Below are 13,778 nucleotides of genomic sequence, written 5' to 3' on the forward strand. Positions count from 1 at the left end.
ACATAATCAAAGTGTACCCTTGGGTGTGTTTTGACGTAAGTGTACACCATTAAACCGTCAACACAATCAAGATCAGGAACACACCTGTCACTTCCAGGTTTCCTCTTGCCCCTTTGTGGCACACCTTACCCACCTCTCCTTGCCCCCTCCTTGTCCGTTCCCCTTCTAAAACAGCATTGATCTGCCATTAAATTAGTTTACACTGTCTTGTGTTTCATATAGACAGATGCGGTCATCTGTGTGTATTCCTGTTTGGCATCTTCACTCCATGTAGTTGTTTAGAGTCAGCCCAGGCTGTTGAAACGCTGTCTACAGTTTATTCCTTTTATCGCTGAATAGTAAACCATTGTGAAACTGCACCTCTACTTGTTTATTTACCTGTTTATGAACATTTGGGTTGTTTTTGGTTATTTCACATGAAACTACCAGACGTGTCCCATAGCCCCAGCTGTTGGGGCCATTTGGGGAGTGAACCAGTTGATGGACACTCTCTTCTTCTGTGTCTCAAATAAATAATAATAATCAGAAAATAGAATGTATATAATTGTTTGGACATTTTTTGACATGCAGTGGTATTGTCATTTTTTTTTTTTTTTGACAGGCAGAGTGGACAGTGAGAGAGAGAGAGACAGAGAGAAAGGTCTTCCTTTTGCCGTTGGTTCACCCTCCAATGGCCGCCGCGGCCGGCGCGCTGCGGCCGGCGCACCGTGCTGATCCGATGGCAGGAGCCAGGAGCCAGGTGCTTTTCCTGGTCTCCCATGGGGTGCAGGGCCCAAGCACCTGGGCCATCCTCCACTGCACTCCCTGGCCACAGCAGAGGGCTGGCCTGGAAGAGGGGCAACCGGGACAGAATCCGGTGCCCCGACCGGGACTAGAACCCGGTGTGCCGGCGCCGCTAGGCGGAGGATTAGCCTAGTGAGCCGCGGCGCCGGCCGGTATTGTCATTTAAGTTTGCATTTCTTTTTAGCTACCAAAGAGTTGAGCCATGTGCACTTTATCTTGTAAAATATCAGTTGGCTACATACTAGAATGACAGTGGTGGTGGTGTTTTTTATGGAAACTGTGTTACAGATGTTAATCCCTTTGTCATAATTATGGCTTTGGACACAGTTCACACTGAAGGAAGTTATTCCTCTGTAGCCGAGATAAATAGTGATCTTAAAGGCAGCAACAGTTATTTTAATGACAAAACCATTTGATTAGATAGTTGAGTATGAGATCTGGAACTCTCAGGTTTTGATTACAGAAGTCTGAGTAAGGCCCTCAACTTTTTCGCATGTGGGATTTTTTTCCCCCTTTGCAAATGAGGAAATGGATGTATGTGAAATCACCTCGTAACCTTCTAAACGGAGGCGCATGACAGCAGTGGTGAAAGCGAATCTGTTTACTACATGCCGGATAAGTGATGCCGTTGCCTCTCCTCCACAGGTACTGGGAGATGCGAGAGCAGCGCACCCCCACCTTGAAAGGCAAGCTGGCACAGAAGGCCGATCAGGAGCAGCAGGACCCCCTGGAATACCTCCAGTCTGACGAGGAGGACGACGGGAAGAGCGGTGCCCAGCGCCGCCTGCAGGAGCAGCGGGAGCGCCTGCACGGAGCCCTGGCGCTGATCGAGCTGGCCAACCTGACCGGGGCGCCACTCCGGCAGTAGCTGGATGCTGACGCTTCACTGTTCGAGAGTACTGCCCAGCGTACTTACAAAGTAGATCCTTGGGCATAAGCTAAGCACCTTATTTGCTTATCATAGGCTGCTATTCTGTAGAAATTCATGAAGAATGTCATTGCCCCAGAATATGGGGTGAGAGAGAATTGCACTTTTTTTTTTATATGGAAATGGATTTGATGTAAAGTTTAAAATATTTTGTAAATATGGACTGCACAGTACAGGGTAGAAAACTACATATTGTGGGAAGCTAGATTTTGCAAGTTTAATGCATTCATTGGAAGCAGTTCTCACAGGAAGCACTTTCTGAATAAGACACTTGTGTGAAAAAAACAGAATGGTACAAATAGCCAAAGAAGGTTGAAATGAATTATTTATAAGATCATTTTTAGTGATGTATATTAGGATGTTTAACAATAATACTGTAAACACTGAAGCAAACAAGGAAGTATGAGATACGTGTGTAAGATATGTATTTTTTTTTAATTGCAAAATAGTGTGCCCAATAAGGCTAAAGTCATGGGAAGCTGACTGTTTTGGAAGATGTTCTTAGTTGTGGACTTGGAATAAAACAGATATTTGAGGACCTTGGTAAGATGCGCAGTAGTTCAAAATCTTCAAAATTGGAGAAAAATCAGTCTTATTCTATCTTTCTGGGGCTTTATAACTCACCATAATGTTTAGGTTTGAAAAGCACTTGTCATCCCTAGCATGTTAACTTGGGAACTTTTGCACATTTCATTTCTCATTTGCTGAAATTGAGTGATTAATCTTGCAAAGTCTAGGTAACATGGTAGTTGGTATTTTTTAAATGTGTATTATGGGCCCTGTAATGAGATTTGGCACTTGGATTTTTATGAATAAAAGGGACACCTACAGGGTTGTTTCATAGTGAGATGTTTTAGATCTTTTGTTAGCAAACACTAAATTTTAATTGTACTGCTTCTTTAGAATTGTTAGCAAATGGAAGCCTCCATATTTATATTTTCAGTGCATAAAGCCACCTTCTTGCTTTATTTCAGAATAACATGCCAAGCTATTTTGTGTTCACTAAATGTAGCTCTCAGTTAAACACTGCAGAAGAAATTAGCTACTCAAATACGCAGGCTTCTGGAATAGTTTTAACTGCAAGTGTGTTAACTTGTGTGGTGGTTTTAAACCATTTTTCCAAATAGATGAAGTTATAAAACATCACTTTATGTACTGAAGCATAAACAGGAAAAGTAAGAGCCGAGCAGTCCACCTCCTTTATGTAGGGAAAAACCTCCATCCTTTTAGCTTTTGTTACAAGCAGAACTAAATGACATGCCTAGCATGGCAATCTCTAGATTGCTTAATTGGAGCAAGCCTCAGAGTAATAGAGGGAACTATGGGCTCTTCAGCGCCTTGTTTTATTTTTTTGAGTTGAAGTGGTCTCCTGCAGCCATGGCTGAAACTTCTAGAAACATCTAGAACGTAGGCTTCTGTATCCAAAAAATCCCAGTGTGTTGCAGTACACAGGCATTTAAAAATGCATGGCCTTGGGAAGGGGAGTTGTGTAAATGTCTTGAAGAGGAACTGAAGTGTGAAAGACGTGATAGTTAACAAATAATGTGTATGATGAGGACATACTTTAAAATGTAATTCCTCTGTACAGTAAATTACAAATCTTTAGGGTTTTTTTGTAATAAGAGAATTTATATTTGTAATGGTCTAAGAATTTTGTTTGTAATCTGGTATATAGAATTTTAACTTGGAGCACTTATAAGTATGGTAAGAGACATAGCATCTGAATTTTCTTGGTTTAGGTTTCAACATTTCCTCTAGAACTTATTCTCAAATATGATTTAAATGGACTAAAAGCAACACTCATCAGTCTTGGGAAATTTAAAATTTGATAATCTAAAGAAGGAAGGGCAGGAAGAATTTTTTTTAAAGTATGAGTATTTGCCAGTTCACAGATGATAAAATTTTAGGCCGTTAAAAGTAAGAGGTTTGTTTGTTTGTTTGTTTGTTTCTCCAGTCAGCTTTTGTCAACTATAATAGTTTTATTCACAAACTTTTTAAAATTTGTATAATTGGAACAGTTTAAGAAATTAGTAGAACTGTTTACTATAGAAACATTTAAAATGTTCTTTTTTATATAAGCTATCTACTTGGACAAAATACATTGGCATCTAAAATTTGAGGTGTGTTAAGACTGCTTTTTGTTTTAAAAATGTGGTTTACATTCAGATTTTTGAAGTGTTTTATGCTTCATATGGCTAAGCTGTAGTTTGGCAGAGTTACCAGCATACAAATAAACATGCTGTAATTTTTAAAAGATGCTTTGAATAAAAATTTATTTTAATTTAAACTCTATGGTCATTCTTGAAGCCTTTCTAATTTGTTTTCCCTTCAAAAATATAATCACCATGATATAAAAAAAAGTAAAAGCACAGAAGTGTCCCCTGTAGCCTGGCATTGCTCCAGCAGTATTCTGGTACATTTTATATCATTCCAGTCTCCCGGAGGCATCATTGTTGCATAGTTGCAACTGTTGTGAGATTTTGCTTTTTCTTACTTTGTAAGGGCCTTTAAGGTTATAAACACTTAACTTCCTTATTGGGTTTAAAAATAACACTGGTAGGGATAAGTAGTAAGCTATCGCCAGCTGTATCCCAGGCCTTAAATTGGGGTGATAGGGAACTGGGGTTTTATTCCGCGTACATTCGGGATGTGTTTCTTCTGAGGCACACCTCCCCCAGAATCCATTTAGAACCTGTCTACTTTTGAAGAGTCTAGTAAATTAATTTTTCTTTTCAGTTACTTTTGTTAGATCAATGAACAATCAACCAGTCTCTTCTGATTTTTCCCAAACAACTGCAGTGAGCAATGAGTTAAACAGGATAAGGAAGGGATTGTGACAGAAGGTCCAGGAAGTGTATACAGAAGCAAATCAAATGCAGATAGGATGAAGGGCACCACTGAAAGACTTATGATACCTTTTTTTTTTTTTTTTTGAGATTTGTTTATTTATTTGAAAGGCAGAATAGATCTTCCACTTGCTGGTTCACTGGCTGCTGGGCCAGATGGAAGCCAGGAGCTTGAAACTCCATCTGGGTGGCAGGAACTTGGCCCTCCTCTGCTGCTTTCCCAGGCATGTTAGCAGGGAGCTGGATCAGAAGCGGAGCAGCCAAACACCTCAGGATTTCACCTCCAGTTGCCTAACCTGCTGATCCAACGATACTGTTTTAAATCTTTTTTTTTTTTTTTTTTGACAGGCAGAGTGAACAGTGAGAGAGAGAGAGACAGAGAGAAAGGTCTTCCTTTTCCGTGGGTTCTCCCCGCAATGGCCGCTGTGGCTGGCGCGCTGCGGCTGGTGCACCGCGCTGATCCGAAGGCAGGAGCCAGGTGCTTCTGGTCTCCCATGGGGTGCAGGGCCCAAGCACTTGGGCCACTCTCCACTGCACTCCCGGGCCACAGCAGAGAGCTGGCCTGGAAGAGGAGCAACTGTGTGCCGGCGCTGCAGGTGGAGGATTAGCCTATTGAGCCACGGCGCCAGCCTCCAACGATACTGTTTTGCAGTCAAATTTTATTTGGAGACTCCCTGGAAGCTTAGTTGATCACTTTGAGGGAATTAATTAAAATGACTTGAATATGAGTTTGTTTTTCAAAACAGGCTTCCCTGTGGTTTTCTTTCTTGTTTTGCACAATTTGTGCTTTCTTGGATTTTTCTTTTTAAAGATTTATTTATTTATTTGAAGGATGAGTTACAGAGAGGCAGCGGCAGAGAGACTCTTCCATCTGCTGGTTCACTCCCCAATTGGTCATAAACGCCAGAGCTGCACCGATCCGAAGCCAGAAGCCAGGAGATTGCTCCAGGTCTCCCACTCGGGTGCAGGGGCCCAAGGACTTGGGCTATCTTCTACTGCTTTCTCAGGCCACAGCAGGGAGCTGGATCGGAAGTGGAGCAGTCCGAAACTCCAACATGTGCTCATATGGGATGCTGGCACTGCAGGTGGCGACTTTACCCGCTGTGCCACAGCGCTGGCCTCTCTCCTGGATTTTTTTAGTGCTATTTTTCTGGCGAGTGAAAGGGGAAAGAAACCACAGGGATGTGTGGCACAAATAAAATGAATGGGGAGAGCAAAAGCCTTTCGGGTACATAAGAAACTCCAGAAAGCATCCTGTGTGTGTAATCTAGAATAAAGCAAATGTAACCTACAGTCATGGAAGGCACTGTGGTGGGAGGGTTAACTTGGCACAAAAGGAACTTTTAAGATTTATTGATTTGAAACTGTAGTGAGAGGGAGAGACAGAGGTCTTCCATCTACTGGTTCACTCCCAGATGGTGGCAACAGCCAGGGCTGGGCCAGCCCGAAGCCAGGAGCCAGGAGCTTCCTCCAGGTCTACCCAAGTGGGTGCAGGGGCCCGAGCACCTGGGCCATCCTCTGCTGCTTTCCCAGGCCATAGGAGAGAGCTGGATCAGAAGTGGAGCAGCCGGGACTCGAAGCCCCGTCTCAAAGGAACTTTTGAGGGTGCTGGGAATGCTGTTTTGACTTGGGAGTGGTTCCTCGGATGCGCGCATTTGCCAAAGCTCATCTCACACTTGGTCTCTCACTGCTTGTAAATGACACGTCCAAGAAAATAAGCTTAGCACGGGGGAAAAAAGCAAAACCCTAAGCGTGAGCGTTTCTCCCCAAGACCGCGATCTTGGTGGAGCGGGAAGTTCCCAACTGCCCCAAGCCCGTTTTCCGGAGGCGCCGGGGGTCCAGGTACCCGGAAAAGTCCCCAGCGCGCGCGAGGCACCCGAGGTTCGCGCCCGGCTCTTCCTGTTCCTGCCGCGCCCTCTTCCCGGGCCGGCCGGGGGCGGGGACCGAGCCGCGCCGGGGACAGTGCGCGGCCGAGGCTGGCTGGCGGCGGGGGTCCGCGCGGCCCGGGGGTGGGGGGTAGGACATGACGGTCGAGGGCGCGGGCGCGGAGCCCGGCGCGGCGCGGCTGCCCTCCCGGCTGGCCAGGCTGCTGTCGGCGCTCTTCTACGGAACTTGCTCCTTCCTCATCGTGCTGGTCAACAAGGCGCTGCTGACCACCTACGGGTGAGGTGGGGCGGGGGTCGGGTGCGGCGGGCCGGAGTGCGGGGAAGGCGTCTCACAGCCCCTGGCCACGTGTGCCTCGGCGGTGCAGCGCCCCCCCCCCCCCCCCGGCCGGTGGCGACGGAGCCAGCAGCCCTGGCGCGCACCTTGACCCAGTCTTTCCCAGGGTGGGGCTGGGGGGCCACCGCACCTCTGTGGCCCCTCGGGCGCGCCGCACTCCCGAGTAGCTACTGCGAGTGGAGCCACGCCAGAGGCGGACCGCAGTGGCCTAAATGTGCTTTTAAAGTGAGCAACTCGAAGACGAATCTTGCCGTTCGGCACCCGGTCTAGTCCTGAGCCGTGAGCCCTACGCGTGGGAACACACGCGGGCAACGCAGTCGGGCCGTGGCACGCGCGCTGTCCCAGTAGTGCGAAGTAAAGCAGCAAACTGGCCCTTTCTTAAACTCATTTCTGAGGACCAGGGAGTCCTGGTCAGTTCTGCTTGCGTGGTCGCCACGTTGAAAAGAACTGTAGGTTTCCATCTAGTTAGTTTCCCTGGTTAACAGCTCTGCCTGTTGGCGCTGGTCCCAGATTCGGCAGTTTGCTCAGAGGTAAAATCTAGGGAATTATAACCCAGGTCGTGCCGCCCAAGTGTTCCAAGGGAGGGCTTTCCAGAGTGTGGGTTCTTAGAAGAGAGGCGGTGAGAACCCAGAGACCTGAGTGTCTGCAGCCCTTTTGTTTCCTGGTGGAGAACACCGAGGCCCACAGTGCACCTCCAGCAGGTGTTTTACTGAGTTACCCACTGTGGGCTGAGCCCACTGCAAGGAACCAGGGCAGCAGCTGCTCCCGACACAGAGGTCCTGCTTCAGTGGTGGAGACAAAATAAGCAAGCAGGCTCGTGAGTAAGCAAGGCGGTTTCAGATATGCCGCCTGGGGTGGAGTGGTTGGCGCCAGAGCATTCCACCAGGAGGGCGGCAGCAATTCTAGGGTGCTGCGGTAGGCGCGGGCTTGCCCTGCTGGAGGGGCGGACCGAACTGTGGCTGGAACTTCTTACCGGTTGCTCGGGGGAGGGTGGTCGTCGGAGCGAGTCTCATGGGTTCTTTTCCTCAGCTCAGTATAGAAGCAAAAGACCGGGAAACCGTTTGCAAAGAGGCAGAAATGAAACTTTTATTTGATTGGCAAGCGACAGAGGAGATGTCTGGTCCGAGAGGAGAGCAGGTAGAGTGCAAACGGAACACTGGTCTTGGGGCAGTGTCCCGGGTCTTTAAGGCATTACTGTTTTTTTTTTCCATTGGGTCATTCCGTGGGGGTGCCCATTTGATGGGGGTTTCACATAGGTGTGTTGATTGGCTCGGGGCTCGTGGAGATAGTGGGGTCTCCTGGAGACAGCCTGGCTCCTTAGGGGCTCAGCCCCCTCCTCTGCTAGCTCTGGGTGGAAGATGGCAGCTACCTTGAAGGCATGATTTAAACCTGTAAGGATCCCATAAGGTAGCCAGGATCTCCTGGAGCCAGTCCACTCTCCCCAGGGGCTCAGCCCCTACCCGGCCAGCTCTGGGGGAGAGCTTGCCCCCACCCTGAAGGTGTGACTTAAAGCCACAAGGTCACACGTGCAGCACAGGAAGCTATTGGTTAGGGAGATGCCGTCGGTCTGGAGACAGGCTTTCCAGCCACAGCTGGCAGCCTGCTTGTGACGGACATTCTACCCACGTCTGAGGGGCCCACAGAACCCCAGCCCCACTGGATGGCTTCAAACTGAATGGGCAAGCACCAGAAAGGTGGGAGAGAGGTCCAGGAGGAAGAGAGGAACCAGAGCGTTCAGTAGTGTTGTCTGAGCACCTGCAATACACCAGGTCCTGTTCCAGGTACTTGGGAACCAAAAGTGGACAGAGCGGGTCCCCTGATAACCTCACGCAGCTTGCATCGCAGGGGACAGACACACTGGATGTGACCCGAGTTCTGGAGAAGGCGGCAGGAAAAGGAGTTGGGGAGTAGGAGGGGTGTGCAGGGGTAGCAGTGAGGTCTCCCTGAGGGGGTGACGTTGGGAAGGAGCCTTGCTGGACCAGGTCGGAGAGGGTGGCAGCTGCAGAGGGGTGACAACTTCCCCTGGGACTGGCACCAGCAGGGGGCCGGAGAGCAGTGAGAGGCAGGTTGTGCAGGGACTTTGGAGGGGGAGAGCCAAGGGAGTCACACAGCCTCCTGGCTGCTGATCTGGGAGCCCAAGGTGTGTGCAGCATGCCCGTGCTAAATAGCTTTAATGTTAGTTCAGAAGCAACTGGACGGCCCTGGGAAGGCTTAACTTGGGGTGTGATATGACAGGGTTGTGATTAAGGTTTTTTTTTTTTTTTGGCTGGTGGATGGCTGGAGAACTGATGGTATTGGCCTTAGGAAGAGATAGCTAGGACTGGGTGTGGGGCCGCCGTGGGGATGGAAGAGAGGGACCTGGGATGTTTTCTGGCGATCCTACAGCTGGTGATGGTCTCTATAAGGTTTCTACTTGTGTGTTGGAGCTTCCTGGTTGGGCATGGGAAATGCAACCTTAGGAAACCTAAACCTGGATCTTTTAACACACACAATGCACGCTAATGAAAGACCAAAACCCACTTCAGAATAAAAGAGTGCCGTTAATAGGCTTATTCGGGAGTGGCTGCTAGTTGAATCAAAAAGTTTGTGCAAAGTAGAATTGAAAGATAAGTTTATTTGGTATAAAAAAACATACATATCATGGATCTTCAAAAATTCATGGGAAATGTATATTATGAAAAAAGTATGCATAGATTTCAAAACAATTTTTTAGAAGATTTATTTTATTTATTTGAAAGACAGAGTTACAGAGAGAGGTAGAGACAGAGAGGTCTTCCATCCTCTGGTTCACTCCCCAGATGGATGCAATGGCTGGAGCTGTGCAGATCCAAAGCCAGGAGCCAGGAGCTTCTTCCAGGTCTCCCACATGGGTACAGGGGCTCAAGGACTTGGGCCATCTTCTACTGCTTTCCCAGGCCATAGTAGAGAGCTGGATGGGAAGAGGAGCATCCGGGACTCGAACTGGTACCCATATGGGATGCCAGCGCTTCAGGCCAGGGCGTTAACCTGCTGTGCCACAGCGCCGGTCCCAACAATTTTTTTCAAAAGATTTATTTATTTGAAAGGCAGAGAGAGAGAGAGACAGAGACAGAGATCTTCTGTCCACTGGTTCACTCTCCAGGTGGGTGCTGGGCCAGGCTGAAGCTAGGAGTCATGAGTTCTTCTGGGTCTCCCACATGGGTAACAGAGATCCAAATACATGGGCCATCTTCCTCTGCTTTCTCGGGCACAAGAGTGGGGAGGCTGGATCAGAAGTGGAGCAGCCGGGACTTGAACAGGAACTCCAGTGTGGGATGCTGGTGCTACAAGTAGCATCTTCACCACTGTACCACGCCAGCCCTGTGATTTCAAAAAATGTCCATACCAACATAAACTTACCTTTTAATTCCACTTCGCATGAACTTTTCAAAGTGCGCTCAGACGTCTCCAGCCCCTGCACCTGAGTGAGTGACCGAGTGGCCACGGCACTTGTTGGAGGCAGGGGCCAGCAGACCCTGGCTGATGCTGTGCAGGTGAAGGCTGTGTCCCTGTCCCGGCAGGTGTCTTACCTCCCGGCCTTTCCGGCTTTAACATCGTTCGTCCTGTTTTTTTTTTTTTTTTTCCCCTCAGGAACACCAAACCCCTTATAAACATTTCACATAAACGTTTCACATTTCCCCATGATCTGTCACACAGAATCTTGGGTGCAGTTGGAAAACCCTGTTCAAATAACAGTGTCCATTTTCTCATCTCGAAAAGCATTAGGCACAAGTTTTGGAGGGTTGGGTTGAGGTGATTTGGTTACAACCATAAACAGCCACTGTAGTAACCTGATCCAACCCTTTGTTGTGTGAGGCCAGAACAGTGGGCTAGAGGATAAGACTTTCACCAATCCACAGGGTCGTGTGTCTGCATGAGGCCATGATTTCTCTCTTTGGACATCTTGGATTTCTCTTCCTCTGGTTGGGGAACAGAACTGTTGGGTGGCCTTAGCCATTTGTTAGTTTTATTTTTTTTAAAGATTTATTTATTTGAAAGAGTTACACAGAGAGAGGAGAGGCAGAGAGAGAGAGAGAGGGAGAGAGAGAGAAAGAGAGAGAGGGAGAGGTCTTCTATCCACTGTCACTCCTCAATTGGCTGCAAAGGCCAGAGCTTGGCCAATCCAAAGCCAGGAGCCAGAAGCTTCCTCCAGGTCTCCCACACAGGTGGGTGCAGGGGCCCAAGGACTTGGGCCATCTTCTATTGCTTTCCCAGACCATAGCAGAGAGCTGGATCAGAAGTGGAGCAGCCGGGACTAGAACTGGTGTCCATAAGGGATGCCGGCACTGCAGGTGGTGGCTTTACCCACTACGCCACAGCGCCAGCTCCATTTGTAAGTTTTACTTCATTGCGTGCTAGGTTTATGTGGCTGGACAGAGGCCGTGGACCTGAACTGTGAGACTTTGCCTGGGCGGGGACAAAGTGAGGTCTTCTGAGTTTGTGGCCAGTTGGTTCCACTTGTCTTTTGTGATGAAGCTCACACAGATGTACAGGTGGTCTCAGTTGTTTTTCCATTTTAATACCATACTTTAGGGGCTGGCACTGTGGCGCAGCGGGTGAAAGCCCTGGCCTGCAGTGCTGGCATCCCATATGGGTGCTGCTTCAAGTCCTGGCTGCTCCACTTCTGATCCAGCTCTCTACTGTGGCCTAAAAAAGCAGTAGAAGATGGCCCAAGTGCTTGGGCCCCTGAACCTGCCTGGGAGGCCTGGAGGAAGCTCCTGGCTCCTGGCTTCAGATCAGCTTAGCTCAGCTCTGGCTGTTATGGTCATTTAGGGAGTGAACCAGTGGATGGAAGACCTCTCTCTCTCTCTCTCTCTCTCTAACTCTGTCTTTCAAATAAATAAAATAAATCTTAAAAAAAAAACCCCGTACTTTATGATACAAAATGCTTTGCTTCATAAAAATACTGAATCTGGTTGCATTCAGTTCAATAGATACTTGCTCAGCATTTGCCGTGTGTGTTTACTTTGGCGATGCATCACAGGACAGGCCATTGGGATCTTTGAGCACCGAAGTTTCCAAACCTATCTGGATGTCTGAGTCACTTTGAGGGGTTTCTATAAAAGCTTCTGGGGGCCTGGGTTCTCTGTGGCAGTTAAGGTGCTGTTTTGGGACGTCCGCGTTCCATATCGGAGTGCCTGGGTTTCTGCTCCTGATTCCAGGTTCCCGCTAATGTACAAACTGAGAGGCACTGCTGGTGGCTCGAGTGTTTGATTCCTGCCACCCATATGGGACACCTGCATTGAGATTCTGAGTTTCAGCTTCTGGCTTTGCCTTGCCCAGCTCTGGCTATTGTGGGCCTTTGAGGATTTGGGTGGGGGGTGGAGGGGGCTCTCTCTTTCTCTCTGCCTTTCAAGTAAGTAAAAAAAAAAAACCAATATATATATATATATATATATATATAATAAAAAGGGCTGCATTGTAGTACAGCAGGTTAAGCCACCGCTTGCAACATCCCATATATGACTGCTTATTCAAGTCTTGGCTCCTTTGCTTTCAATCCAGCTCCTTGCTAATGCACTTGGGAAAGCAGCAGGTGACCCAGTGCTTGTGCCCTGCCACCCATGTGGGAGACCAGGATGGAGCTCTGGGCTCCTGGCTTTGTCCTGGCACAGCCCTGGCCATTGCAGGCATTTGGGAGAGTGAACCAGTAGATGGAAGATCTCTCTGTCTGTCTGTCCATCTCTAACTCTGCTTTTTGAATAAAGAACTAATTAAAACAAACAAACAAAAAACCAAGGAAGTCTTGGAGTGCCTCCCCACCCTGATTCGGGGTAGCCCTCAGCAACTGCAGGATTCCCATGCTGAACCCTCACAGTCTAGTCTCATCTCCAAGAACGCTCTTGCTCCTTGGCCCCGCCCTCCGCACCACGCCGGCCTCCTAAGATAGGGCGGCTGGGTGTCCACTCCCCGACCCTCTCGGCCTCCTGTCCTGTTCTTTGCTGCCTCTGCCCCTCCTGCTGTCACCTCTCTGCTGAGCTCACTTGAAAGCCGCTCTTGCCTTGCCTGCCTGCCTCACCTGCGCTTGAGAAAACCACATCTGGGCTGACTGGTTTGGCTTTAACTTGCTGATCACACACCCCAAGGGGCACTGTACCACCTGCCGCTTGCCTCCTGGGTCTCTGAGATGGGGGCTTCCTGCTTCTTTTCCATCCTGAAACCTCCCATGGCTCCCCTCCTGGCCTCTTCCTCTGGTCCTTCATTGAGAAAATCGAAACCATCACACCAGGCCCCTTCCATCTGTTGCTTCCCTCAGGTAACAGGTGATGGCTCAAGTACTTGGGTCCCTGCCACCCACATGGGAGACCCAGATTGAGTTCTGGGCTCCCGGCTTCCTGCCTGCTCCAGCCTTGGCTGTTGTGAACATTTGGGGAATGAACCATGGTTGGAAGATCTCTCTGTCTTTCCCCGTCTCTCCCCTTCTCTCTGTCCTCTGCCTTTTAAATAAATGAATAAAAAATTTTAAAGTAGAATCATCATCTTGAAGTATCTTTTATTTTCTTTGTAGAAAAGTCTCTGTTATGGTCATTATAAAGGATTCAAACAAAAAACAAAATATTAGGTTGAAATTTAAAAAAATTACTATTGTTACCATTGGGTGATAACTTCAGACACTTTTTAGATGAGTAGATATCTAGATATAGATATCGATAGATGGAGGCATAGATTGATTTTTTCTAAAAATGGATCCATATGACACTTATTTATTTATAGATTGTTTTCTTTAATCCAGGAGAAATTGGAGAAGGGGACTGTACATTATTTAACTTTTTTGAGGATTGCCTAGGCTTTGCCCCGTGCCAGTTTTTGCCCTGGCAGGTTGCCAGCATTCTGAGAAGTGTAGGCACTTGTGCACAGCACTGACATGCCGTAACTGTTCACTCTTCATTCCATTTGCTTCCCTCCCCAGCCATCGACATGGAAACATTTTCCTACATGGTACCATTGTTGTTCTTAACAAGTAACAATAAAGTCCTAAAATA

General features: G+C 48.1%; 2 protein-coding genes across 3 annotated transcripts in view; both read left to right on the forward strand.

Annotated features, from left to right (window-relative positions):
* Nucleotides 1–3,998, forward strand: part of ZNF367 (zinc finger protein 367) — a 28,818-nt gene extending 24,820 nt beyond the window's left edge. The window contains exon 5 of the mRNA XM_051818581.3: nucleotides 1,429–3,998. Coding sequence (XP_051674541.1) covers nucleotides 1,429–1,651 — 223 coding nt within the window. The 3' untranslated portion in view covers nucleotides 1,652–3,998. The remainder of the gene's footprint in view (nucleotides 1–1,428) is intronic.
* Nucleotides 3,999–6,486: 2,488 nt separating this feature from the next.
* Nucleotides 6,487–13,778, forward strand: part of SLC35D2 (solute carrier family 35 member D2) — a 57,390-nt gene continuing 50,098 nt past the window's right edge. The window contains exon 1 of one of the 2 annotated variants that reach the window (XM_089335669.1): nucleotides 6,487–6,720. In XM_089335669.1, coding sequence (XP_089191795.1) covers nucleotides 6,581–6,720 — 140 coding nt within the window. In that variant the 5' untranslated portion in view covers nucleotides 6,487–6,580. The remainder of the gene's footprint in view (nucleotides 6,721–13,778) is intronic. The other variant, XM_002708265.6, reaches the window with a different exon arrangement.

This window comes from Oryctolagus cuniculus, chromosome 1 (assembly GCF_051225735.1).
Source record: "Oryctolagus cuniculus isolate XC-2025 breed Fujian yellow rabbit chromosome 1, ASM5122573v1, whole genome shotgun sequence".
Classification (NCBI taxonomy): Eukaryota; Metazoa; Chordata; class Mammalia; order Lagomorpha; family Leporidae; genus Oryctolagus; species Oryctolagus cuniculus.